Raw genomic sequence first — 27,198 nt, forward strand, 5'->3', positions numbered from 1 at the left:
TTGTTGTTTGGTTGTGCTGGGTATTTTAGTGCATTGTTATATTGTTTTAAGGTGTCCCGGGTGTTTTTTTGCCGCATTATGTTGTTAGGGTATTCTGGGTGTTTTTTGTGTATTGTCATGTTGTTTTTAGGGTGTACATTGTGTTTTTGTGTATTGTCATGTTGTTGTTAGGGTATTTTGGGTGTTCCCCTTCGGGGGGAACTTCAGCACTATAAGTGGATTTGATTTGTAAAATCCACGCATAGGGAGGTTCGGTTCAGAAGCTACTCGTCTGAAAGAGTATTGAACGGGCCAATTAAGAATGAATTGGCAGCGCAAGCCTGCGCAGGTGAGCGGCATAAGCAATCAACTGAGTATATAAGCTCACCTGGCGCCAGCAGACGCTATCCTTTTCGCTTCAGAGACTTTCTGATCGAGTCGATGAGGGTTCCTCCTGCTGTGACCAGCGATTCTGAGCGAACGAGAGCATTCTCCCGGTCCAGAGTGTGTACACGCAGTGGCAGACGGTCGAGCTGGGTTTCTCCCTTGCCTGGCGTTCTTTGGGTCCGGTCCTCCAGAGCGGTGCGTATAAAGTTGCAAACTTCACAGAAAGAGCAACACAGTCGTGCAGCACGTCCTTATCAGGACGGCGCTCCGACTGTGCGTTTCTGGATGCGGTGGTTTCCTGTCCTCGGATGATGGGCGCGGGCACTGCGTTACATGTCTGGGGGTCCAGCATGTTAATGCGCTGCTCGCGGGCAGTTCATGTCGTCATTGCGATGCCATGACTGTTGCGCAAGATCGCGGTTAGCCTTTGCAAAAGGGTGAACCACCCCAGTTGTCCCCTGCTCTGCAGCGGGCACTCGGGCAGATCTGAGGGTTTCAGCGAGAGATAATCCGTCGCCCACGGGCCCGCGGACCTCCCGCTCCTCTAAGCGCTCCATCCAAGCTTCGGGCGGGGGAAGCGATCCGTCTAACAGATGGTAGCCCTTACGCCCGATGACACCGGAGACCAGATGTCCACCGCGGCATCGGAGGGTGGGCTTTCATTGTCCGATGATGATCCAGACCCGCTCGCCCCCTTCGGGCTGGTGAGCGCTGTCACTACGGATCCTGAAACGGACATGTTAGCCGTGCTTTCCCGGGCTGCTTCGGCCGTGGGTTGGAGATGGTTTATCCCCCAGCTCCGCGGCCGGACCGACTAGAGGGGCGTTCCCTTCTTCCCGGAGGTGCACAGTAGGCTCACGCGGTCTTGTAAAGCACTTTTTTCTGCTCGTGCTGCGTGTTCCTCCACCCTAACCACTCTTGACGGTGAAACAGCCAGGGGGTATGTGGCGATTCCTCAGGTTGAGTGCGCGATGGCGGTAAATCCGCGCGGCGCCTCTTCTTGGCGGGATCCGCCTCGTCTCCCATCCAAAGCCTGTAAGTTATCTACCTCCCTCGGAGCTAGAGCTTACATAGCTGCGGGCCAGGCTGCTTCAGCCTTGCATGCGATAGCCACCTACTAGCGCTACCAAGCGCAGGCGCTGGCCGAGCTGCACGAGGGTGGGTCCAACCCAGGCTTACGAGCTTCGCACCGCCGCCGACTTAGCTCTTCGGACTACTGAGTCCGCTGCGTGTGCGTTGGGAAGGACGATGTCCACATTAGTGGTCCAGGAGCGCCACCCCTGGCTGATATGCGCAAAGTCGACAAAGTCCGCTTTCTTGACTTCCCCATATCCCCAGCCAGGTTCGGCGACACTGTCTGTGAATTCACCCAGGAATTCAAGGCGGTGAGAGAGCAGTTGGTGGGTGATGTCTTATCGGCGGTCCGTAGCCCGCTCCGCCCGCCGTGCCATTCATACCTGCTCCTCGCCGAAGGCGCCCGCCTACGAGAGCTGCTCCGCCCCCGCACACGCCTCAGGCGAAGCGAGCGCGTCGGGCACCTCGGAAGCAGGCAGCCCCCCTGCCCAGAACGCCGCTAAGTCCGGCAACGGACCGCGAAGCGCCCCTGGGACAGGCCATCTGGAGAAGAGGGAACTTGCTCTTTCCCCGCTGGAGGGCGGGGCCCCATTTCCAACGGCACTTTTTACTGCCATGAAAACATTATGAAAGGGCACTTTTCACTTCCCCAGATGTGACAGCCCGAAATCTGCCAGTCTGGGACGCTATGCTTTCTAGCTTGCAGATTCGGTGCGTTTCGCCAGTGGCTCACGAGCGCTGGGAGGACGGTCTCCTTTCTCCCACCCCTCGAGCCTCCCCTCCGGAGCTCGGGTTTGGAGTGAGAGCAAATATCTCACCTCCAGCTTTTCCGTGGGACCCGCGAGCTTCCCGGATCAGCACACCCACTCCGCGCTGCCCCACTGCTGGTACGTCAGCGATTGTAGCGATGAGTCCATTAGCGAGAGCTCTGCCTGCCTGGTTAGCGCGGGCCAGCTCTTCGCGGTGGCTCATACGCACAATCAGACTCGGCTATGCGATTCAGTTCGCGAAACGGCCCCCCAAGCCACGGGTGTGTATTCACCAGGGTCAGCCCCCTGTCCGCCCCTGTCTTGCGAGAGGAGATTGCTGTCCTCCTGGCGAAGGATGCAATCGAGCCGCTCCCTCCAGCCGAGATGGAGAGCGGGTTTTACAGCCCACGCTTCATCGTGCCCAAAAGAGCGGTGGGTCACGGCCAATCCTAGATCTGCGCGTTTTGAACCGCTGCCTGCACAAGCTGCCGTTCAGAATGCTCACGCAGAAGCGCATCCTCCGGTGCGTTCGTCCTCTGGGTTGGTCTGCAGCATTAGACCTGATGGACGCGTATTTCCATGTCTCCACTCTTCCTCGCCACCGACAGTTCTGCGGTTTGCGTTTGAAGGTCGAGCTTGGCAATACAAAGCCCTCCCCTTCGGGCTCTCTCTGTCTCCGCGGGTCCTCACCAAGCCCGCGGAGGGTGCCTCAGCGCCCCTTCGGCTCGCGGGCATCTGCATACTCAATTTCTTTACGACTGGCTGATTTTTGCCCTCTCTCAGAGCAGTTGATTATGCACAGAGACAAAGTGCTCTGGCACTTCCACCTGTGGGGGTTTCAGGTCAACCGAGAAAAGAGCAAACTCGCCCCCGTGCAGAGGATCTCTTCTCTCGGGCTGGAGCTGGACTCGGTCACCATGGCTGCGCGCCTCTCCGGAGAGCGCGCTCAGCTGATGCTGTACTGTCTGAGAGAGCTCGACAGTAAAATAGTGGTCCCACTGAAACTATTTCAGAGGCTCCTGGGGCATATGGCATCCGCAGCCGCTTCATGCCGCTCGGATTATTCTATATGAGACCACTTCAGCACTGGCTTCACGATCGAGTCCCCAGACGCGCATGGCACGCGCGCGCACACCGAGTCTCTGTTACTGCGCTGTGTCGCCGCGCCCTCAGCCCTTGGAGCGACCCCTCGTTCCTACAGACCTGGGTGTCTCTAGAACAGGCGTCCAGTCTTGTTGTCGTTTCAGCAGACACTTCCAACACGGGCTGGGGGGCTGTGCGTTGCGGGCATGCGGCTGCGGACCTGTGGAAAGGTACCCAGTTGCATTGGCATATCGCCTGGAGCTGTTGGCAGTGTTCCTCGCTCTCCACCGTTTTTTTCCGGTGCTGGAGCGGCAACACGTGCTGGTCAGGACGGACAGTACGGCGGCGGTGGCGTATATCAGCCGTATAGGGGGTATGCGCTCTCGCCGCATGTCTCAGCTCGCCCGCCGTCTGCTCCTCTGGAGTCATCCGCGGCTGAAATCGCTGCACACCATTCATATTAAGGCAAGCTCAACCGTGCAGCCGATGCGCTCTCACGGCAGCCTTGCGTCCTGGAGAATGGAGACTCCACCCCGAGTCTGTTCAGCTGATATGGGCGCGATTCGGGGAAGCCCAGATCGATCTGTTGCTTCCCCCGAGATCGCTCATTGCTAGTTGTTCTTTCCCTGACCGAGTGCTCTCGGCACGGATGCACTGGCTTACAGCTGGCCTCGGTGCACGCGCAAATACGCGTTTCCCCCAGTGAGCCTGCTCGCGCAGTTACTGTGCAAGGTCAGGAAGAGGACGAGGAACAGGTTGCTGGTTGCGCCCCTCTGGCTCAACCGGACCTGGATGTCAGAGCTCTCCCTCGCGATAGCCCTCCCCTGGCAGTCCCTTCGAGAGAGCACCTACTCTCTCAGGGACAGGGCACCACCTGGCACCCTCGCCGATCTTTGAAGAGATTGTAGACGCGAGGAAGACTTAGGTAACCTCCGATTGCGGTGGCTAATACCGTCACTCGGGCTAGAGCCCCCTCCCCGAGCGCGCCTATGCCCTGACGTGGAGTCTATTCACTGAATGGTGTGTCTCTCGCTGAGAAGACCCCCGTAATTTGCCAGATCTGCGTTGTGCTTTCTTTACGCCGAGAGAAGCTGGAGAGCAGGCTGTCGCCCTCCACACTCAAGGTTACGTGGCTGCCATCTCCAATCTCATAACGCGGTGGCTGGCAGCACCGTGGGAACGCATAACCTCATCATCCGGTTCCTCAGGGGCGCTAAGCGAATTAATCCATCCCGCCCCCTCTCATGCCCTCTTAGGATCTCGCCCTCGCTACACAAGCCGCGTCAGATCCCTTCGATCCTCGACTCAGTATTTTTCTGTCCCTGAAGACAGCTCTGCTGGTCGCGTTGATATCGATTAGAGGGTCGGGGACCCGGAGGCATTTTTCGGTCAGTGACTCGTGCCTGTAATTGGGCTGGCTTCTCTCACGTCCTGAGACCCCGCCCGCGATATGTGCCCAAGGTTCCTACCACTCCGTTTTAATACGAGGTAGTGAGCCTGCAAGCGCTGCCCTCGGAGGAGGCAGACCCAGCCCTTCTTTATTGTCCAGTTCGCGTTTTGCGTATTATCCGGACCGCACTCAGAGTTTAGATCATCTGAGCAGCTCTTCGTCTGTTATAACGGTCGGCAGCAGGGAAGTGCCGTACCGAAATAAGTTCCCACTAGATTGTGGATGCCTTTCTTTCACTATCAGAGCCGAGATGAGCCGCGTCCCCCGAGAGCGCGTGCGCACTCCACTCAGAGTTTCGCATCCTCTCGAGCGCGCGCACGCGGCGCCCCTCTAACAGACTTCTGTAGAGCTGCGGGCTGGGTGACACCCAACACATTTGCAAGGTTTTACAATCTGCGAGTGGAGCCGGTTTCCTCAAGGGTATTAGGTAACCCTTGGTGATTGAGGAAACAATTCGGTAGGGTGTTGAAACACGCTTGCTGCGCCATTTTCCCTAACACGGAGATACGTGCGCCTTTTTATCTGTCAGTAAAGTTCCCCGTCAGGTGAGCCCTGCAGATTCCTCCGTGGCCCCCAGCACTGACTCAGCGGAGGAGTCACTTGCTGGCCCACTACGTTGTAGGTCTGCCCGCTGGTCAGCCCGCGTTTTGGGTAAAGGTGCCTGCTATGCGTGATCCCCACTAGGCGATCCCATATGCTTATTCCGCCACGGTTAAGTCCCCCCCCTGGGCGGACCCGTGTCTTCCCTCCCCGCTAACCACTCTTTTGCTATGCGTACTCCCCCTTTTTAGGGCTAGTCCATATGTAAATTCTGCCATCTATCCCCCCTCGGGTAACGGATGGCCTCCGCAGCGTCCTCCCTATCGGGATTGCACGCTTCCCAACGTACTGTCGTATTTCCTAGAATTATCTAGATGCTCACGACTTCCCAAAAAATATATCTAAATCCGTAAAACTTCTGTTGAAGTAGGATAAATTAGGGCCAGGGACACGTTGGAGGACCGCGCCCCCCATGATGCGGGTGCGTCACGCTTGCTTGACTATCTCCTCATCGGGGGTGTTGGTAAGGTGCAGTCATTATGGCGCTTTCAATGGGCTCCCAATGCGTGGATTTTACAAATCAAATCCACTTATAGTGCTGAAGTTCCCCCCGAAGGGGAACGTTCGAGGTTACTAAAGTAACCCTTCGTTCCCCGAGGAGGGGAACGGAAGCACTATACTCCGTCGCCATAATGACTGTCCCTTAGCTGTTGAAAGTCTCTTCAGCTTAAAAAGGATAGCGTCTGCTGGCGCCAGGTGAGCTTATATACTCAGTTGATTGCTTATGCCGCTCACCTGCGCAGGCTTGCGCTGCCAATTCATTCTTAATTGGCCCGTTCAATACTCTTTCAGACGAGTAGCTTCTGAACCGAACCTCCCTATGCGTGGATTTTACAAATCAAATCCACTTATAGTGCTTCCGTTCCCCTCCTCGGGGAACGAAGGGTTACTTTAGTAACCTCGAACGTTTTTTGTGTATTGTCATGTTGTTTTTAGGGTGTACATTGTGTTTTTGTGTATTGTCATGTTGTTGTTGTTAGGGTGTACATTGTGTTTTGTGTATTGTCATGTTGTTGTTAGGGTGTACATTGTGTTTTTGTGTATAGTCATGTTGTTGTTGGGGTGTTCTGAGTCATTTTAGTGCATTATTATGTTGTTGTCATTGTGTTTTGTGTGTTGTAGTGCATTGTTATGTTGTTGTTAAAGTGATCTTGGTGTTGTTAGTGCATTGTTGTCCTGGGTATTTTTTTAGTAAATTGTTATATTGTTTTTAGGGTGTTCTGAGTGTTTTTTGTAGATAGTCATGTTGTTGTTTGGGTGTTCTTGTGTTTTTTGTGTAATGTCATGTTGCTGTTAGGGTGTTCTGGTGTTTTTTGTGTATTGTCATGTTGTTGTTGGGGTGTTCTGAGTGTATTTGTGTATTGTCATGTTGTTGTTAGGGTGTACATTGTGTTTTTGTGTATTGTCATGTTGTTGTTGGGGTGTTCTGAGTGTATTTGTGTATTGTCATGTTGTTAGGGTGTACATTGTGTTTTTGTGTATAGTCATGTTGTTGTTGGGGTGTTCTGAGTGTATTTGTGTATTGTCATGTTGTTGTTGGGGTGTTCTGAGTGTATTTGTGTATTGTCATGTTGTTGTTAGGGTGTACATTGTGTTTTTGTGTATTGTCATGTTGTTGTTGGGGTGTTCTGAGTGTTTTTTTGTGTATTGTTATGTTGTTGTTAGGGTGTACATTGTGTTTTTGTCTAGTCATGTTGTTGTTGGGGTGTTCTGAGTGTATTTGTGTATTGTCATGTTGTTAGGGTGTACATTGTGTTTTTGTGTATAGTCATGTTGTTGTTGGGGTGTTCTGAGTGTATTTGTGTATTGTCATGTTGTTGTTAGGGTGTACATTGTGTTTTTGTGTATTGTCATGTTGTTGTTGGGGTGTTCTGAGTGTTTTTTTGTGTATTGTTATGTTGTTGTTAGGGTGTACATTGTGTTTTTGTGTAGTCATGTTGTTGTTGGGGTGTTCTGAGTGTATTTGTGTATTGTCATGTTGTTGTTAGGGTGTACATTGTGTTTTTTTGTATTGTCATGTTGTTGTTGGGGTGTTCTGAGTGTTTTTTGTGTATTGTCATGTTGTTGTTAGGGTGTACATTGTGTTTTTGTGTAGTCATGTTGTTGTTGTTGGGGTGTTCTGAGTAATTTTAGTGCATTATTATATTGTTGTCATTGTGTTTTGTGTGTTGTAGTGCATTGTTATGTTGTTGTTAAAGTGATCTTGGTGTTGTTAGTGCATTGTTGTCCTGGGTATTTTTAGTAAATTGTTATTTTGTTTTTAGGGTGTTCTGAGTGTTTTTGTGTACAGTCATGTTGTTGTTTGGGTGTTCTGGTGTTTTTTGTGTGTAGTCATGTTGTTGTTGCGGTGTTCTGAGTGTTTTTTTGTGTATTGTCATGTTGTTGTTAGGGTGTACATTGTGTTTTTGTGTATTGTCGTTGTTGTTGGGGTGTTCTGAGAATTTTTTATGTATTGACATGTTGTTGTTGGGGTGTTCTGAGTGTTTTTTGTGTATTGTCATGTTGTTGTTAGGGTGTACATTGTGTTTTTGTGTAGTCATGTTGTTGTTTGGGTGTTCTGGTATTTTTAGTGCATTTTTTTATTGTTTTTAAGGAGTTCTGGGTGTTTTTTGTGTATTGTTGTGTTGTTGTTAGGGTGTACATTGTGTTTTTGAGTATTGTCATGTTGTTGTTAGTCTGTACTATGTGTTATTGTGTATTGTCATGTTGTTGATTGGGTGTCCTGTGTATGTTTAGTGCATTGTTATGTTGTTTTTAAGGTGTTGTGGGTGTTTTTATTGCACTTATGTTTTTAGGGTGTTCTGGTTGTTTTTTGTGTATCGTAATGTTGTTGTTAGGGTGTACATTGTCATGTTGTTGTTTGGGTGTCCTGGTATTTTTCGTCCATTGTTATATTGTTGTTAAGGTGTTCTCACTGTTTTTATTGCACTGTTAAAAAGGGTGTTCTGTGTGTGTTTTTTTGTGTGTATTGCCATGTTGTTGTTTGGGTGTACTTTGTGTTTTTGTGTATAGTCATGTTGTTGTTTGGGTGTTCTGGTGTTTTTTGTGTATAGTCATGCTGCTGTTAGGGTGTTCTGAGTCATTTTAGTGCATTATTATATTGGTGTCACTGTGTTCCGTGTGTTTTAGTGCATTGCTATGCTGCTGTTAGGATGTTCTGGGTGTTTTCTGTGTATTGTCATGTTGTTCTTAGAGTGTACTTTGTGTTTTTGTGTATTGTTATGTTGTTGTTTGAGTGTTCTTGGTAATTTTAGTGCATTATTTTATTGTTGTGAACACTGTATGTTTTGTGTGTGTTTTAGTGCATTGTTATGTTGTTATTAGCATGATCTTGGTTTTGTTAGTGCATTGTTGTGTTGTTGTTTGGTTGTCCTGGGCATTGTTATATTGTTTTAAGGTGTTCTGGGTGTTTTATTGCAGTGTTAAGTTCTTAGGGTGTTCTATTTTTTGTGTATTGTCATGTTGTTGTTTGTGTGTTGTTATGTTGTTGAATTTGAGTTTCCTAGGCATTTTTTGTGCATAATTATGTTGTTGTTAAGGTGTTTTGGATTTCAATATTATGTTGGTAGGGTGTGTTCTGTATGTTTTATGTGTACTGTCATGTTGTTGTTAGAGCAACTTTGTGTTTTTGTGTATTGTTATATTGTTTGTGTGTCCTGGGTATTTTTAGCGCATTGTTTTTATGGCAGTGTTGTTAGGGTGTTTTTTATGTATTGTCATGTTGTTGTTTGGGTGTCCTGGATGTTTTTATTGCAGCGTTATGTAGTTAAGGTGTTCAGGGTGTTTTTTGTGTATTGTCATTTTGTTGTTGTTAGGGTGTACATTGTGTTTTTGTGTATTGTCATATTGTTGTTTGGGTGTCCATGGTATTTTTAGTGCATTGTTATATTGTTGTTAAGGTGTTCTGGGTGTTTTTATTGCATTGTTATGTTTTAGGGTGTTCTGGGTATTTTTTCAGCATTATGTTGTTAGGGTGTTTTTGTGTATTGTCATGTTGTTGTTAGGGTGTACTTTTTGCTTTTGTGCATTGTCATGTTGTTGTTAGGGTGTACTTTATGTTTTTGTGTATTGTTGTTAGGGTGTACTTTGTTTTTTTGTGTATTGTTGTGTTGTTGTTAGGGTGTACTTTGTGTTTTTGTGTATTGTAATGTTGTTGTTAGGGTGTACTTTATGTTTTTGTGTACTGTTGTTAGGGTGTACTTTGTGTTTTTGTGTATTGTAATGTTGTTGTTAGGGTGTACTTTGTGTTTTTGTGTATTGTTGTGTTGTTGTTAGGGTGTACTTTGTGCTTTTGTATAATGTTGTGTTGTTGTTAGGGTGTACTTAGTGTTTTTGAGTATTGTTGTGTTGTTGTTAAGGTATACTTTGTGTTTTTGTGTATTGTTGTGTCGTTGTTAGGGTGTACTTAGTGTTTTTGAGTACTGTTTTGTTGTTGTTAAGGTATACTTTGTGCTTTTGTGTATTGTTGTGTTGTTGTTAAGGTATACTTTGTGCTTTTGTGAATTGTTGTGTTGTTGTTAGGGTGTACTTAGTGTTTTTGAGTATTGTTGTGTTGTTGTTAAGGTATACTTTGTGCTTTTGTGTATTGTTGTGTCGTTGTTAGGGTGTACTTAGTGTTTTTGAGTATTGTTGTGTTGTTGTTAAGGTATACTTTGTGCTTTTGTGTATTGTTGTGTTGTTGTTAGGGTGTACTTTGTGTTTTTGTGTACTGTTGTGTTGTTGTTAGGGTATACAGTACTTTGTGTTTTCGTGTACCGTGATGTATCAATAAGGTTTCCTGTGTATTTTTAGTGCACTGTTATATTGTTTTTAAGGTTTTCTGGGTGTTTTTATTGCAATATTGTCTTTGTTCGGGTGTTCTGTCGATTGTTGTGTTCTGTCATGTTATTGTTAGGTTGTACTTTGTGTTTTTGTGTATTGTCATATTGATCTTAGGGTGTCCTTTGTATTTTAGTGCATTTCTACATTGTTGTTAAGATGTTCTGGGTATTTTTTCAGCATTATGTTGTTAGGGTGTTTTTGTGTATTGTCATGTTGTTGTTAGGGTGTACTTTTTGCTTTTGTGCATTGTCATGTTGTTGTTAGGGTGTACTTTATGTTTTTGTGTATTGTTGTTAGGGTGTACTTAGTGTTTTTGAGTATTGTTGTGTTGTTGTTAAGGTATACTTTGTGCTTTTGTGTATTGTTGTGTTGTTGTTAGGGTGTACTTTGTTTTTTTGTGTATTGTTGTGTTGTTGTTAGGGTGTACTTTGTGTTTTTGTGTATTGTAATGTTGTTGTTAGGGTGTACTTTATGTTTTTGTGTACTGTTGTTAGGGTGTACTTTGTGTTTTTGTGTATTGTAATGTTGTTGTTAGGGTGTACTTTGTGTTTTTGTGTATTGTTGTGTTGTTGTTAGGGTGTACTTTGTGCTTTTGTATAATGTTATGTTGTTGTTAGGGTGTACTTAGTGTTTTTGAGTATTGTTGTGTTGTTGTTAAGGTATACTTTGTGTTTTTGTGTATTGTTGTGTCGTTGTTAGGGTGTACTTAGTGTTTTTGAGTATTGTTGTGTTGTTGTTAAGGTATACTTTGTGCTTTTGTGTATTGTTGTGTTGTTGTTAAGGTATACTTTGTGCTTTTGTGTATTGTTGTGTTGTTGTTAGGGTGTACTTAGTGTTTTTGAGTATTGTTGTGTTGTTGTTAAGGTATACTTTGTGCTTTTGTGTATTGTTGTGTTGTTGTTAGGGTGTACTTTGTTTTTTTGTGTATTGTTGTGTTGTTGTTAGGGTGTACTTTGTGTTTTTGTGTATTGTAATGTTGTTGTTAGGGTGTACTTTATGTTTTTGTGTACTGTTGTTAGGGTGTACTTTGTGTTTTTGTGTATTGTAATGTTGTTGTTAGGGTGTACTTTGTGTTTTTGTGTATTGTTGTGTTGTTGTTAGGGTGTACTTTGTGCTTTTGTATAATGTTGTGTTGTTGTTAGGGTGTACTTAGTGTTTTTGAGTATTGTTGTGTTGTTGTTAAGGTATACTTTGTGTTTTTGTGTATTGTTGTGTCGTTGTTAGGGTGTACTTAGTGTTTTTGAGTACTGTTTTGTTGTTGTTAAGGTATACTTTGTGCTTTTGTGTATTGTTGTGTTGTTGTTAAGGTATACTTTGTGCTTTTGTGAATTGTTGTGTTGTTGTTAGGGTGTACTTAGTGTTTTTGAGTATTGTTGTGTTGTTGTTAAGGTATACTTTGTGCTTTTGTGTATTTTTGTGTTGTTGTTAGGGTGTACTTAGTGTTTTTGAGTATTGTTGTGTTGTTGTTAAAGTATACTTTGTGCTTTTGTGTATTGTTGTGTTGTTGTTAAGGTGTACTTTGTGTTTTTGTGTACTGTTGTGTTGTTGTTAGGGTATACAGTACTTTGTGTTTTTGTGTACCGTGATGTATCAATAAGGTTTCCTGTGTATTTTTAGTGCACTGTTATATTGTTTTTAAGGTTTTCTGGGTGTTTTTATTGCAATATTGTCTTTGTTCGGGTGTTCTGTCGTTTGTCGTGTTTTGTCATGTTATTGTTAGGTTGTACTTTGTGTTTTTGTGTATTGTCATATTGATCTTAGGGTGTCCTTTGTATTTTAGTGCATTTCCACATTGTTGTTAAGATGTTCTGGGTGTTTTTGTGTATTGTCATGTCGTTAGGGTGTACTTTTACTTTTCTCCATTATGATACTTTAAGTGTTTTGAGGGTTTTAATGCATTGTTATGTTGTTACGGCAGTCTGAATGTTATGCTATCGCAAGGTGTATTCAGTGTTTTTGTACATTGCTATGCTGTTACTGTGATGTTCTGGGTGTTTCACTTTTTTTTTTTTTTTTTTTTTTGCTTAATGCTGTGTTATATCGGCCATTTGTGGTGTTGCTAAGGGGTTGTTAGGCTGTTCTGTGTGTTTTTAGTGCACTGTTACGTTGTTGTTAGAGCATTGTAATGTTTGTAATTTCTGGTAATGTTTTTGCAAGGGAATTTCTGGGATGTTTTAGGACATTTGCTAAGGGATTTCTATGGCACTGGGATCTTATTCAATGGTGTTTTGGGTGGTTTAATGATCTAAAATGCCAGATCATTGTTACTGCTAGTACTTTCAAACTACAATTATTTTATTTTGCTGTAAAATCTGCACACTGTGATCACTTATCATCATAATGCCACAGTATCCAGCCTGGATAGTTCTGCCATGGCCATCGCTTATTACAGGCCACTTGCTTGTGCCAGCGGCCCCACTATCCACAGGAAGCAGCATTAACTCTTCTGTAGTACTTTGGCAAAGAGGAATGAGAAATCAAAGCACTCGAAATAGGATTAAAGCCTCTGCTGACCTACTCTAATGAACTTTATCCACTTGCAAAAGCTCTGTTCTCAGGGTATGGTCTGCTGATATAAGTTTTTCATTGCTCATACTGCTGTAAGTGAACAATGCAGAGAGGATTCATCTATTACAGAATGTCCGTTCAGCTCCATAAGAATAATTAACACATTCTCTTGTTTGGATATGGGATACTAATAAGTGGTATTTGCTAAATTGCTACAAAATCAATCACATATAAATGCCTTAGCAACATTTTGTGACAAACAAACCACATGACTTGCACATGATTTTAAAGTTTGCCCCACCATAAAAATGCAATGCTATATTCAGCATGTGTGTGTTGACCGATAAATGACTAACATTTAAAATGGCAGTTTTACGCTCACTAAATAATAATCAAGAACTTGAATCGATACTCACCAATAATGCATCACATCTCTACCTTCTAAAACTGATGGGGCGCAATTACAGCAAGCAGACATTGCCAACATGTGCCACAGAAGGATGGAATCTGATGATAAAAGGATAGAAAACTAGGTTTGTTGTCAGATCATTGTCATTTGAATGTATTTATTTGGTGATTATAGGGTGAAATACAGTTCAAAGTGGCTGAAATTTGTATTTTATACTCGCTAAATAACTTTGTGCAGACACACATTAACATTATGTTACGAACAAAGTGCTCAGGGCTATTTGCAAAAGCTATGGATTTGGATTATCAACATTACAGGTCGATCGATTTGCTTCATTTGCTTCATAAGACAAAACTTAATCTATTGAAAGGAGGCACAGGTAAATAGATTGAATCTACAGTATGGAGAGTTGCGTTCTGCCATGTTTTCGGACATGCTCAGAAACGCACAATGTAAACCAATGTAAATCTCCACAAAATAAGTAGACTGTTTTATAGTCATAATCTCTGAAGAACATCTTACAAATACTCAGAATAAAACTGACTAATGTCTAGATAGCCTTAAAAATGCTTGTTGTGTGTCTAAAAAGCTAAAAAATATCCTTTATATTCTGTCTCTAGCACAGATGAAGAGGAGCAGATCAAAGAAATGAACAGGTTGGCAACAAGCTGCAGCAGGAAAACATTGTCATACATATTTTCTTCTTTATTGTTGTGTGAGATCTTCAAGTCTATTGCAAATTAGTGTTCATATGAATATGCTATAAAGCTATAGAAATCAACATATAGGAATCAGGCTCCCCAAATTCCCAGAATGCATAGCGCTGTAACAACAGATTCCTATTCTCTATTAATTTATTGATATAGTTTGCTTGTATGTTTTTTTTTCAATCTCAAAATGCCATTTTAGTTCACAATTTTAGCTAAAAACCTTGTTTAATGTTCTGCTGAGGAAAGAAAAGTCACATCTTGGATAGTTTGAGTAACAGCATTTTTTGATGAACTGTCCCTTTAAGGGTTCTGTTACTATTGTTATTCATGTAATTATTTACATCAATCTAGCTGATAGTTTTGGAAGCTTGGCAAGTGTTAGCTAATGTTACACATCAGTTTGGCAGCGTGTAAATCCAAGCTAAGAAGTTAGCTTGAACTGGTCCTAAATGTTTTTCTAAGCAAAACATGCGCTTAAACTGACAAATAAACATAATTTGTTACTGTTTTTGCATTCATAAGTATTATTAACATCTAACAAACGATCTAATAACCGTCAATGTACCTGACTGACTTTCTGTTTTAGCTTTTGACCGTGTCTGTGTGTGTGCCGATGATTTGCTTTCTCTCAATAAATCTGGGACCGCGTGCACGGTTCTGTCCCTCTTTTCTTACTGACAGTACCGTCAGCCAATGAGATTGATGGTATCTGATGATAAAGGGATAGAAAACTAGATTTGTTGTCAGATCATTGTCATTTGAATGTATTTATTTGGTGATTATAGGGTGAAATACAGTTCAAAGTGGCTGAAATTAGTTTTTTGTTTTTTTTGTACTGGCAAAATAACCTTGTGCAGACACACGTTAACATTATGTTACTACAAAGTGCTCAGACCATTTGCAAAAGCTATGGATTTGGGTTACCAGCATTACAGGTCGTTTTGCTTCATAAGACCTCAATGTATAGAAAGGAGGCACATGTAAACAGATTGGGAGTCTACGTTATGGAGAGTTGCTTTGTTGTAGTGTGAGATCTTCAAGTTAATTTCAAACTAGTGTACACAGTTGAAGTCAGAATTATTAGCCCCCCTTTGAATTTTTTTCTTTATAAATATTTCCCAAATGATGTTTAACAGAGCAAGGAAATTTTCACAGTATGTCTAATAATGTTTTTTTTTTTCTCGAGAAAGTCTTATTTGTTTTACTTCAGCTAGAATAAAAACAGTTTTTATTAAAAAAAAAAACAACAACATTTTAGGGACATAATTATTAGCCCTTTTAAGCCATATATATTTTTAGATAGTCTACAGAACAAACCATCATTATACAATAACTTGCCTAATTACCCAAACCTGCCCAGTTAACATATTTAACCTAGTTAAGCCTTTAAATGTCACTTTAAGCTGTATAAATTGTCTTGAAAAAGTCTAGTAATATATTATTTACTGTCATCATGGCAAAGATAAAATAAATCAGTTATTAGAAATGAGTTATTAAAACTATTATGTGCAGAAATATGTTGAAAAAATCTGCTCTCCGTTAAACAGAAATTGGAGAAAAAGTTAAACAGGGGGGCTAATAATTCAGGGGGGCTAATAATACTGACTTCAACTGTGTATGCATGTGCTATCAAGCTGTAGAAATCAACATATAGGAATCAGGCTCCTGTGTTCCAAATTCCCACAATGCATAGCACTGTAACAGCAGATTCCCATTCTCTATTAATTTATTAATATAGTTTGCTCGTATGTTTTTTTTTACTCTCAAAATGCCATTTTAGTTAAATTTTTTTTGCTAAAAACATTGTTCAATGTTCTGTTGAAGGAAAAAAAGTCGCATCTTTGATAGCCTGAGTAACAGCATTTCACTTTTTTTGGTGAACTGTCCCTTTAAGGTTTCTGTGACTCTAGTTGTTTATGTAGTTATTTACAAGAATTTAAATGTTGTTGTTTTTTTATGGTGTTGTGAGCTTGGCAGGTATCAACTTACGTTACACATCAGTTTGGCAACGTTTAAATCCAAGCAAAGACAAGAACATTTGCTTAAACTGGTCTTAAGATGTTTTTCTAAGCAAAACATGCACTTAAACTGACTGATTAAACATAGTTTGTTGCTGTTTTTGCATTCATACATATTATTAATGCCTAACAAAACGATCTAATAACCGTCATTGTACCTGACTGACTCTCTGTTCCAGCTTCTGACCGTGTCTGTGTGTGTCGATTTGCTTTCTCTTAATAAATCTGGGACCGCGTGCACGGTTCTGTCCCTCTTTTCTGACTGACAGCACCATCAGCCAATGAAGCTGCAGCGGTATATTTATTTAGATCTCATCGACCAATCCGAACACAGAAGGGGCGGAGCGTGTGTGTCTGGAGGCGGGGTTTCTGCCTGAAGTTGTGTTCCCAGTCTACTGTAATTAAACTTTCTGAAACTTCGCGTCAGTCCGCTGTTGCTGCTCCGCCAGCACACGTTGTCAGTCTTCTCCACACTGCAGACTGGTTTCTAAGATATATCACTAATAATAATAACAACAATAATAACAATGTACGGTAATGACACTCTGCTGCTTTTCCTGACTTATCTTCTCTTTTGCATTGGATTGAAGGCAACATCAGGTAAGACATCAGCACCTGCGATACTCCTGACAGAAATTCACCATGGTAACCAGTTTTAGGCTATCCTGCTAATGTTAAGACGTGTACTACATAAAGTGAAAATGAATTAAACAATAGAAATAAAATGAAAACGTGCAGACATCTCCTGAATATGTCTTTAGTGTCTATAGCAGCGGAAACGTTGGTTACCATGGTAATTTATTTGTCCGGATCATTTACTGCATATTCTACTAGCACTGACTTGTTGATGCCGTTTTAACTGCACATTTTCCTGCTGCTTGCAAACGAAGTTTCAGCCATGCTGTTTCAATTAAGATGAAAATGTTTATTTAAGAGCCATATATAGGGATTGCCACCCAGGGTTCGTTTCAAGGAGGTTGGCTGTGTGTCAAAACCTAGTGAGCTGCCTACCTAGACAGCTGTTTTGGGCTGCAGAGGCGGAAAGAAGTGCTGTGACGTCACGCGCTCTCTCTTCTTGGCAGACTGAATGCTACGGCTATGGTTACATCACAAAGTGCTGAGGGTGCATGTGAACTCACTCATGCAACGGCATGATGCTGTCTAAATAGTCATCTTGCTATGGAACAGAAATCACAGAGTCTTTGAAAAGTGAGCTGCCTAACTAGATAGTATTTAGGGAATTTCTGACATTTTCTTTTTAGATTTTTGATTAGCTGTTAGCTCACATAACTTGTCTTGCATGGTGCCCAAGCATAATGTCTAGAGCAGGGGCGAATTTAAGATTTTAATTTTAGGGAAGCTCAGCTTCTTATAAGGTAAAAAAAATATATATTTATAAATTATATTACAGTGATAATAATAATAATAATAATAATAATATATATATATATATATATATATATATATATATATATATATATATATATATATATATATATATATATATATATATATATATATGAGCAATATCACACGAGTAGCAGTGCGATATGGCTGTATATGCTTTAGTGCCGCCACCAGTGCCGATATACAGCCATATCGCACTGCTACGAGTGTGATATTGCGTTTATACAACAGTTTGACGGCATAATTGTGTATATAAAAACAAAATCAAACATGGAGAGTCTCAAAAACCCTTGTGTATGAGGAACTACTTTCTTCCTGATTCAAATCATAAGCTGACAGTTAAACAGTTGAGCGTGCATCTTTTAAACTTTAGATCTGTAGTGTCTGCTTTTTGCTGGCTGTATGTGGGCGGAGTAATACAAAAAGGGTAAAGAGGCTGTAGGAGTTCTGATATTGCAGAATATCGCACGGCTGTCAGCCAATCAGATTTGAGAACCAGACAGAACTGTTTATATATATATATATATATATATATATATATATATATATATATATATATATATATATATATATATATATATATATATATCAGACATGGGCCAGTATAAGTTTCTGCTGGTATGATAACCTTGGAAAAAAATACCACGGTTTTGCAGTACTAAGTTATTATGATTACTGTTCTAAAATAAGTTCTTTTGAAATGTCTTGGTCAGGGGTGCCCAAACCTTTTCTTATAAAGGGCCAAAAACCAAACTTGATTTAGGGTGGTGGGCTGGAGGTAAATATACCAAACGGTAAAGTTGTTATGGTAATTTTGTAATATATTAATATAATTAATGATATAATTTTATTACAATTTATTATATGATTGAATTAATATTATAATTTGTTATTAAAACACTTTAATTGTATTAAGAATTATTCATTTTGTAATGAACTTCTCACAATAAAAACATAAACAATCTCTTTTATACAAAGAGAATTTATAAGATTTTATAACACACCTTGCTTTCATTCGTTTGCTGATGTCACGGGCACTGTAATGTGTGTTATATTCATAGTTCATTTTGAAATAAATTTGCGAAATGTTTTCTCTGGAGGCAATAGCTGTGATTATGGGGTGAGCACTGAGGAAACAGTAGATGTGAAACCCGATTGCTTCTTCATGACATTGGGGTACAAGTGATACACATACGTTTATAGCAAAGAACTGCAAATATGCAGATATTATAACAAGAAACACACCTTGTTCTCTCCCTTTTGCTCAGATGTTGTTTGCTGATCAAATGAAACAAAAGACGGGGAGAAGCCGAATTCTGCCGCCGTTTTCTTATCAACTTTAAAGGGAACTGAGGCGATAATTTAGTGTACAGTTCTTGAGCTAATCGTTAAAATTTTAGGGGGGCTGAGTAGAAATATAGGGGGGCTAAATAAGTCACAGATCCTAATTAAGAGAAAACAAGATACATTTTAGGCATTTTTTACGACATTTGCTGTTTGTTCAAACTACTTATTTAATATGAGCTGAGACCACAATTATTGAGTTCTTTTGGGACAATTTAATTGATTTATGTTCAATTGACTTAAATTTGTAACAACTATTAAATAAACTTAATTCCTTCATGTTGTCCCAAAACAAACTGATCACGCTGAACCCAGCATTTTTTTACAGTATAGGAACTTGTGCAGCTGTCAGTGCCCAAAATCCTGTCTACATAGACAGCTGACTAGGGAACATAAGCCACATTCTTTATGAAGTGTGCTACCTAATTAAATAGACAGCATTTAAGGGCATTTTATCGTGCAGATATTATTAGGTATTTACACACACTCTTTGTTCTGTTAGTGCGTGTGCGCACTTAATTAAAGGTGCTCAGAAATACTGTGTAAATATTCAGCTTATTAGGGCACAGAAGTCAAATTCATTCAGTAACGAGCAGCTATCTAGACCACATTTAGTGGCGATTATGCCCATTTTTGGCATTTTAGACATTCTTTTGGCTGCAAGTGTGTGTGAACTTGTGCAACCAATGGCCAAAAATGCTGTCTGGACATTTTTAATACGACACAGAAGTCATTCACTGTGTGGTGAAGAGCATGAGTAGATATTTTTGAGTTGCATGCAACATTTTGGACTGCCACATTTAGGCATTTTAGGTGTAATTAGGCATAGGATGACAACCGCTTTCAAGGTATACCGCGGTTTGAAAAAAAGATTTAAAATTCCAACATTTTCTGTTATACCGTTTCTACGGTATATGTACAATTTTTTTTATGATTCTTTTTAGGACAATAGTGTCTCCAGCAGAAAGGATCTCCAAAGATGCAGTTTTAAACTGTGAATAAATCTGTGGTTTTGGAACTAATGAAGACAGCAGAAGTCAATGATTGATTTGAATTATTTAGCCTGACATGTTTACTGCTCCAAAATATTTAAAATGTTTCTCAAAATAATATATATAGCGAAAATGTTGTGTTCAAAAGGAAAAAAAATCTTCAGTTTTTTTGCCCAGACATTTAAAAAGAATATGTTTTAGAGCAGTAATCACAATATCGTGAAACCATGACAAGGTTATCATACTGTCAGAATCATATCCCGGCCCATGCCTAGGTGTAATGTTATGATAATCATATGCTCAAGAGCGAATATGAACATACCTAAACAGGCAGCTAGATCGAGTGAACTATTCTTCTGAACTGTAGTGAGCTTCTGCCTTCCTAGAAAGCATTTTAGTCACTCATCTTGGCAAAGACTGCATCTTATGTCATAGAGATGAGAGTGCATGTGAGAGTGAGCTATTGTTTTATTATGCCCAACATACTGCCTAGGCAGGGAGCCAAATAGCATGTTCTCTATACTCTAGTGAGCTGCCTTCCTTTAGCCACTCATCTTGGCACAGATGGCATGTTACGTCACAGAGTGCATGTGAGTTCATGCAACTCTGTGAGGCACAAAAATGATGTCTAGAAAGTCAGCTTACTAGCATACAGAAGTCATATCTGTACTGAGCCGCTAAACTAGTTGATTAAGGGTGTCACGATCCTCCAAATCCTCGATTCGATTACATTTTCGATTCTAAAGGCACGATTTGATTCGATTTTCGATTATGAATAATTAATTAATTAATGACCAATTAATCATTTGTAGCCTACCGTTTAAACTACCTGACCTGCATGGTCTTTGTTGTACCCATAAACAAATCATACAGTAACTGAATAAAGGCAAGATACACACATAATTACCACCTGTCAATCTCTGTTTTCTGCGGGACTCGTGAATAGGCAGTGATCTGTGTCATCATAATGGCCTCGGTAAAAAGACGCACAACCAACAGGAACCAGCCAACAGTATCTGAGGTGTTCGCTAAAATGACTAAGTACAAGTGAGTGAAAGACTGAAGCAGTACTCTGACTGCCTGGACCTGCTGTCTCGAGCATGGCTTTGTGTGCGTCTGTGTGGTCACGTGATGTGCATTTTCAGAGGTGGAGAGGAAGGAGGGCTGCTCAGAAATGCTACACGCCACTGTGGATGTCAAATCGTTGTCGCTCTAAAATGCCATTTAAAAACAAAGACAGTGTAAACAGGGCCTGAGTGTGTACTTTTCGCGAGCGGATTTGCAACGGGGGCGGGCGGAGGATCGCGATGCCGGTGTTGTCTATCGGACGAACCGTACGTAATACGTACATAACAGAGCTTGCAAAACTGTTTTTTTTTTTTGTCCAACACACGAACGTTGTCAACATAACTCACTGGAAATCCAAAATGCTTACACACCGGTGACTTCATTGAAAGAGGAGAGGGTTTAAGTTCTGTCGACGGGTCTCCTGCGTCTGCCGTTTAACAAGCACTTCAACAAGCCTGTTTTTTTCCCGCTTGGCAAGCCAAGCTGACGTGACATGGGGGCGTGGCAGCATCGACGATTCTATTTTTTGATTCGATAATCGAAATTGAGCATAAATTTCGATCGATTACGATTAAAAATCGAAATCGTGACACCCCTATAGATGATAGTTGCATTCCAAATGATACACTATGCACTTATGGATGTAGTCATGAGTTTTTTTTTTAATAACTGGATATTCAAATAGTTTCCCAACTTTAAACGTTACATAAAATAAATGTTTATTTCACGTTTAAATGTTTGAATGTTTATTTGTTTGGAATTTATTAATCCCAAAGGGAAATTCACATCACCGCAGAGCTCTCCATTAGGCGATGTTGACCAATTTTGGCATCGTACGATGTCTAATGTGAATAATAATAATAATAATACCTTTTATTTATAGGCGCCTTTTAGAGCACTCAAGGACACCTTACATTATGTCACAGGCACATTATAAAACAAGACAGAAGAGTAATAAAACAGTATTAATCCATAAAATCATTAAAAGCAATCCTGAACAGATAGGTTTTTACCTGGGATTTAAAATTGGAGATAGAATCCACCTGACGAATATCTAATGGCAGGGAATTCCATAATTGTGGTGCTGTGCAGCTAAAATTCAATTCAATTCAATTCAATTCAGCTTTATTTGTATAGCGCTTTTACAATGTAGATTGTGTCAAAGCAGCTTCACATAAATGGTCATAGTAACTGGAACAGTGTAGTTCAGTTTTTAGTGTTTAAGTTCAGTTCAGTTCAGTTTAGCTCAGTTCAGTGTGATTTAAACATTACTGAGAGTTCAAACACTGAAGAGCAAATTCATCGATGCGTTGCTCTACCAATCCTGAACCATGCGAGGCAGTGGCGACAGCGGAGAGGGAAAAAAAACTTCACCTGATGGGAGTGAAGAAAAAAAAACCTTGAGAGAACCAGACTCAGTTGGGCACGACCATTTTAATTTCTCCGCTGGCCAAAAGTCTTGTGCAGAGCTTCAGTCGCCGCGGTGGAGGCTGGAAGATGGCCTCAGCGAAGACTCATCTGTCCTTGGAGCGTCGCTGGAATCAGACACATGTTCTCCACTCCCCATGACCATCAGCGCAGCAGCAGCTCAGGATATGGCCTGGTCCCAGATATGGAATCCTTGGGATCATCTCGTCACTGGTCTTGGATCCAATCAGTGACTCCGCATAATCTGAGGACCTCGGGATGAGTATCCCCAGGTGGAAATAGAGAATAAAGAGAATAATTAGCATAGCTGCTGTTCATAGTGTATATAAGCAAGATGCAGAAGCCTTTGTGGAACCCGCTAGGTGATGCATTGAGTGTATGCTTTACTAAACAGATAGGTCTTTAATCTAGTTTTGAACTGGGAGAGTGTGTCTGAGCCTCGGACGTTATCAGGAAGGCTATTCCAGAGTGTAGGAGCCATGAAAGAGAAGGCTCGACCTCCTTTACTTGATTTTGCTATTCTAGGTACTACCAGAAGCCCTGAGTTTTGAGATCTTAAGGAGCGAGTTGGTTTGTAGCGAGACAGAAGGTTGGTTAGATAAACAGGAGCTAGATTATTTAGAGCCCTGCCACCAAATGACTTCATCTTAAAATTTGGAATTGACAATAGTTCAGCCGCAGAGGATCGCAGTGAGCGCCGAGGAGTGTACCAGTGAGGAAGATCAGAGAGGTAATCAGGTGCCAGGTTGTGAAGAGCTTTGTAAGTTAATAAAATATTTTAAAATGTATACGGTAAAAACAGGAAGCCAATGCCAGTGAAAGAGAAGTGGAGTTATGTGTTCAGAAGCACGCGAGCGGGTGGCAACCCTAGCTGCTGAGTTCTGGATTAACTGTAATCTGTGAAGTTGGTTAAGAGGGATAACAGATAGGAGAAAATTGCAATAATCAATCCTTGATGTAACCAGAGCATGTACAAGCACTTCAGCACTTTGTTGGGATAGTGAAGGGCGCAGTCTTGCAATGTTACGTAAGTGAAAAAATGCAGATCGTGAAATATTACTGATATGTGAATTAAACGAAAGCATGCCATCTAGTATAACCCCAAGACTTTTAACATGAGCTGCAAATTTTACTGGAGAATTATTGATAGATATAGTAAAGGATTGAGCTTTAGAAAGAACAGATTTAGAGCCAACCAGAAGGCTCGATGGACATCACGATGGACGATGGCATCTTCATCATTTGAAAAGCGGGGAGCCGGGGGGTGCGCAGGATGTCTGAAGAGCAAGGAGGGGTCTTTGGGTGAGAAGGGTGAGCGACTTATTTGAAGACCGGGAGGGAGACGTGCAATTTCCGGGAGATCATCTCTCATTTGCAGGCATTATGAGTCCCGCAAACGCATAGAGACTCCCGGAACATCATTGATTATCTGTCCGACGTGCACTGCTCTCTGGAGCTCAGAGGAGCGCATGACAGTGTGTGGCTGGCTGGCTGTGTGTGTGGTCAGGCAAGTGGTCATAAAAGTTGGTGTCTGATGATAGGTGAAAATGTTTTTCAAAATGTAAATTTGTCTCGAGCTTTGTGAAAGTGTTTCACACTTTGTAATGTTGATTTGCACTTCCCGGCCACCATACATTCAGCTACACTGAAGAAGAAGAAAAAAAAAAAAAAAACGATTAATTGGATTTACAATTTTTTTTTAAAGTAAGTGGTTGTAACAATATATTACAATATATGGGCTGAATAAATAAAAACAAATTACATTTAGGAATGTTCAGCATTATTTGTTTGTTTAAATTCAGCTTAAATAAATTGTTTGCAACAATTTGCAATGACGGGGCGACGCAGTGGCGCAGTGGTAGCACGTTCGCTGGGTCGCAGGTTCGAACCTCGGCTCAGTTGGCGTTTCTGTGTGGATGTGTGTGGATTCTGTGTGCGTTGCATGTTCTCCCTGCGTTCGCGTGGGCTTCCTCCGGGTGCTCCGGTTTCCCCCACAGTCCAAAGACATTCGGTACAGGTGAATTGGGTAGGCTAAATTGTCCGTAGTGTATGTGAATGTTTCCCAGAGATGGGTTGCGGCTGGAAGGGCATCTGCTGCGTAAAAAAACTTGCTGGATAAGTTAGCGGTTCATTCTGCTGTGGCGACCCCAGATTAATAAAGGGACTAAGCCGACAAGAAAATGATTGAATTTGCATTGAACCATTTTTTTCAGTGTTTATTATTATGCCCAACATATTGTACTCTAGTGATCTGCCTTCCTAGACAGCAGCTTTAAGCAGTCATCTTGGCAAAATTGCGTGTTACATCATAGAGTGCTGAGAGTGCATGTGAGCTCATGCAACTGTATGATGCACAAAAATGATGTCTAGGCAGCGAGCCTGCTGTGTTTTTAGTGTGCACTTTTTATAGTTCTGTGTGCAGTTCATTAGTCACTTTCTTTTTATGCTCTTTTTTTGGTGACTTCTGTAGCTTGTCTCCATTGCCGTAACTTTATTCCCTCTATAACCGCAGACAGACTTGTAAACTGAACTCTAACTTATAAAACTAGCGCTGTATGTAAAATCCCTAATCCCTCATTCCGCAGTCCCTACATTAGTTCGCTAATATAGTCCACTTAAAGTATTGAATGAAAACTAGTGAGTGAATTGAAGCACTGGGTGCACTTGAAAAGGGGTTCACTTTTGTTTGTGATTTTCAGATTGTTACATTTCTGAGACAGATTACATTTTTAACTTATTATTCTTCCAACTTCAAACTGTCAATTATTAATGAAACAAAATGTTTTGACTTTTTTTCAAACGTTAATTTAACAAATTAAATAATTTATTGCTGTGGCATGGTGGCTTAGTGGTTACCACTGTCACCTCACAGCAAAAATGTTGATGGTTCGAGTCCCGGCTAGCCTAGGTGGCATTTCTGTATTGAGTTTGCATGTTCTCCCCGTGTTGGCGTGGGTTTCCTCCGGGTGCTCCAGTTTCTCCCACAGTCAGGGCTGAAGTGAGTTTCAGCCCTCGAGTTCCAAGCATTAGACCAGCCCACTTCAGTTCACGACTGACTATATTAAAATAACGTCATTTCCAATTCAGTACTTCAGTGAAGATTTATTTGAACAGTGAAGATTTTTTTGATTAGTTAACACAATGTAATGTTTAACAGTTTGATAATCTACTTTTCTGTAAGAATTAGCGCTCATATATATCCAAACCTTAAAATGAAAAAAAATCAAATCAAAACAAGTATATATTAAGCTATATTTATTAAACAAATATTAAAATTAAATATATTGATTTTTTTAATGACACTATTACCTTAAATCAGCTGCTTTCTTACTTTAAATATTTGTCATAAGTATGAGAGCATTAAAGGGTAGCAAAATCTCCAACACTGTTCTTTAAAACATCACAATGTCCTTTCCTGCAATATCTGAATATATATTCTGTGCAAAATTATTTCCAGATATCCAGTCCTTAAACACATATAAAGAATAAAACAAGTATTGCGCTGTTGTCTGCCAGACATTTTTAACCACAGTATTATTTTCTAATAATGGCTTCATCTTTATTTTTTTTCCTTTTTAGCTTACTGATCAAGTAAGGTCAGATTTAATAATGTATTGAATTTGAATTCTTATATTCACTCGATGACAATCCTACCTGCCCATTCTAGTGATTTGGGCTCATGACTGATGCTTGGTAACGTTACAGGGCCTGGCTCTTCAATGTTAGCAGCAAACTGGACAAGAGGCTGCTGCTGAAGGGCTTCAGAACAAAAACAAGTTCGGTACATAAACGATGGTTTGCAGACATCGTTGTTTTGCACTGCTCTTAACTAGCTTAACGCTAACTTACTGGCTGTTTCATCGTCTTCATGTGTTGTTGACGTTTTCTCGCTGCCGTTGGTTTTAGCGAAAAATGTACTCAGCTTTTTTAGTTCTGGCCTTTTCAGCGCCACCTTTGCTCTTTTTATTATCATTTTTTCATCTCGCGATAATCACTTAACAAATGATTTTGCTGATAAGCAAGGTGGTGCTGTTGGGGAGTCGAATGATAATTGCGTCATCATAAACCTGCCGGCTGCATTTTGCTCACGGAGCTGCGAGAAAATAAATGAAAAGAGCAGAGCTGCGGTAAAATAATGAATTAAATAAGTGAGGCTATGGTCAAATAAATAAATAAAAAAAATAAAAAAAGTGCGACTGCTGAGAGTGCACGCAGCTAGGGACATTCGCCCTCACAGCCAAAAAATGGACCAACCCACCAGGAATACTCCCGGTCCTCCTGATTAGCCAATCCAGGCCTGCCCATAGTCCATTGACATGCGCTAAATTGGCCGTAGTGTAAGTGTGTGAGAGTGTATAGGTGTTTCCCAGTACTAGAATGTGGCTTGAAGGCTATCCGCTGCGTAAAACAAATGCTGGAATAGTTGGCAGTTCATTCCACTGTCGCGACCCCTGATAAATAAGGGACTAAGCCAAAGGAAAATCAATTAATGAAGGTCTAGAAATGTTATGGAAGTTTTTAAGATCTTTTTTAAAAAACATATAAAATATAGCAGTGATTTAAGTGAATGCAAATGTTTCTGCTTATGATCAGCACTGAAACTAAGTAATTGGCTGTGAAGGTCATGAATTGTTTTTTCCACTTTTAATAACACGTTTCATGTCTCCTAGTGCAATCTGCCATGTACGAGACAGATGTGGTCGTGCCACAGGAGCTGCAGCCGGGTGAGATGCACCTGCTTTCGGGAGGTAACAGGTGGAGCAGAGGCCGCAAACGCCGCTCGGACCCTCAGCAGGAGGACCATCTGTTTCTGCGCCTTCCGGCTTTTGGTAAGGAGCTGTACTTGGAGCTCCAGAGAGATGCCTCTTTCCTCACTGAGGGGTTTGTGACAGAGGAGAGGAGGGAGGAGGGCAGTGTTCAGCATGAATCTCTTCCAAAGGTCCGCCGGTGTTTCTATACTGGAGCCATTCTTAATCACACGGACTCCTTCGTCTCGCTGGACACGTGTGGAGGACTGGTGAGTGGTGGAAACTGCTGTAAAGATCTGAATTTGTCATTTAAACATGTCTGGGATGTATTTATTTATGCATTCATTTATTTTCCTTCGGCTTAGTCCCTTATTTATCAGGGGTCACCACAACCAAATTAACTGCCAGCTATTGTGACATATG

General features: G+C 41.5%; 1 protein-coding gene and 1 long non-coding RNA gene across 6 annotated transcripts in view; one reads left to right on the plus strand and one right to left on the minus strand.

The window, feature by feature from the left end:
* LOC141375302 (uncharacterized) overlaps positions 1-16,006 on the minus strand; it is a 48,547-nt gene extending 32,541 nt beyond the window's left edge. The window contains exons 1-2 of the long non-coding RNA XR_012383134.1: positions 15,947-16,006; positions 13,068-13,158 (exon numbers count right to left, since the gene is read on the minus strand). This is a non-coding gene — a long non-coding RNA (uncharacterized lncRNA). The remainder of the gene's footprint in view (positions 1-13,067; positions 13,159-15,946) is intronic.
* A 185-nt stretch (positions 16,007-16,191) lies between these two features.
* The window catches only part of adamts17 (ADAM metallopeptidase with thrombospondin type 1 motif, 17), a 334,091-nt gene continuing 323,084 nt past the window's right edge, over positions 16,192-27,198 (plus strand). For all 5 annotated transcript variants that reach the window (XR_012383118.1, XM_073908056.1, XM_073908057.1 and 2 more), the window contains exons 1-2: positions 16,192-16,388; positions 26,698-27,044. Coding sequence is in view for 2 of the 5 variants with exons in the window: in XM_073908056.1 (XP_073764157.1) it covers positions 16,316-16,388; positions 26,698-27,044 (420 nt within the window). In the remaining 3 variants the exon portion in view is untranslated. The remainder of the gene's footprint in view (positions 16,389-26,697; positions 27,045-27,198) is intronic.

The sequence above is a fragment of the Danio rerio genome, chromosome 7, assembly GCF_049306965.1.
Source record: "Danio rerio strain Tuebingen ecotype United States chromosome 7, GRCz12tu, whole genome shotgun sequence".
NCBI lineage: Eukaryota > Metazoa > Chordata > Actinopteri > Cypriniformes > Danionidae > Danio > Danio rerio.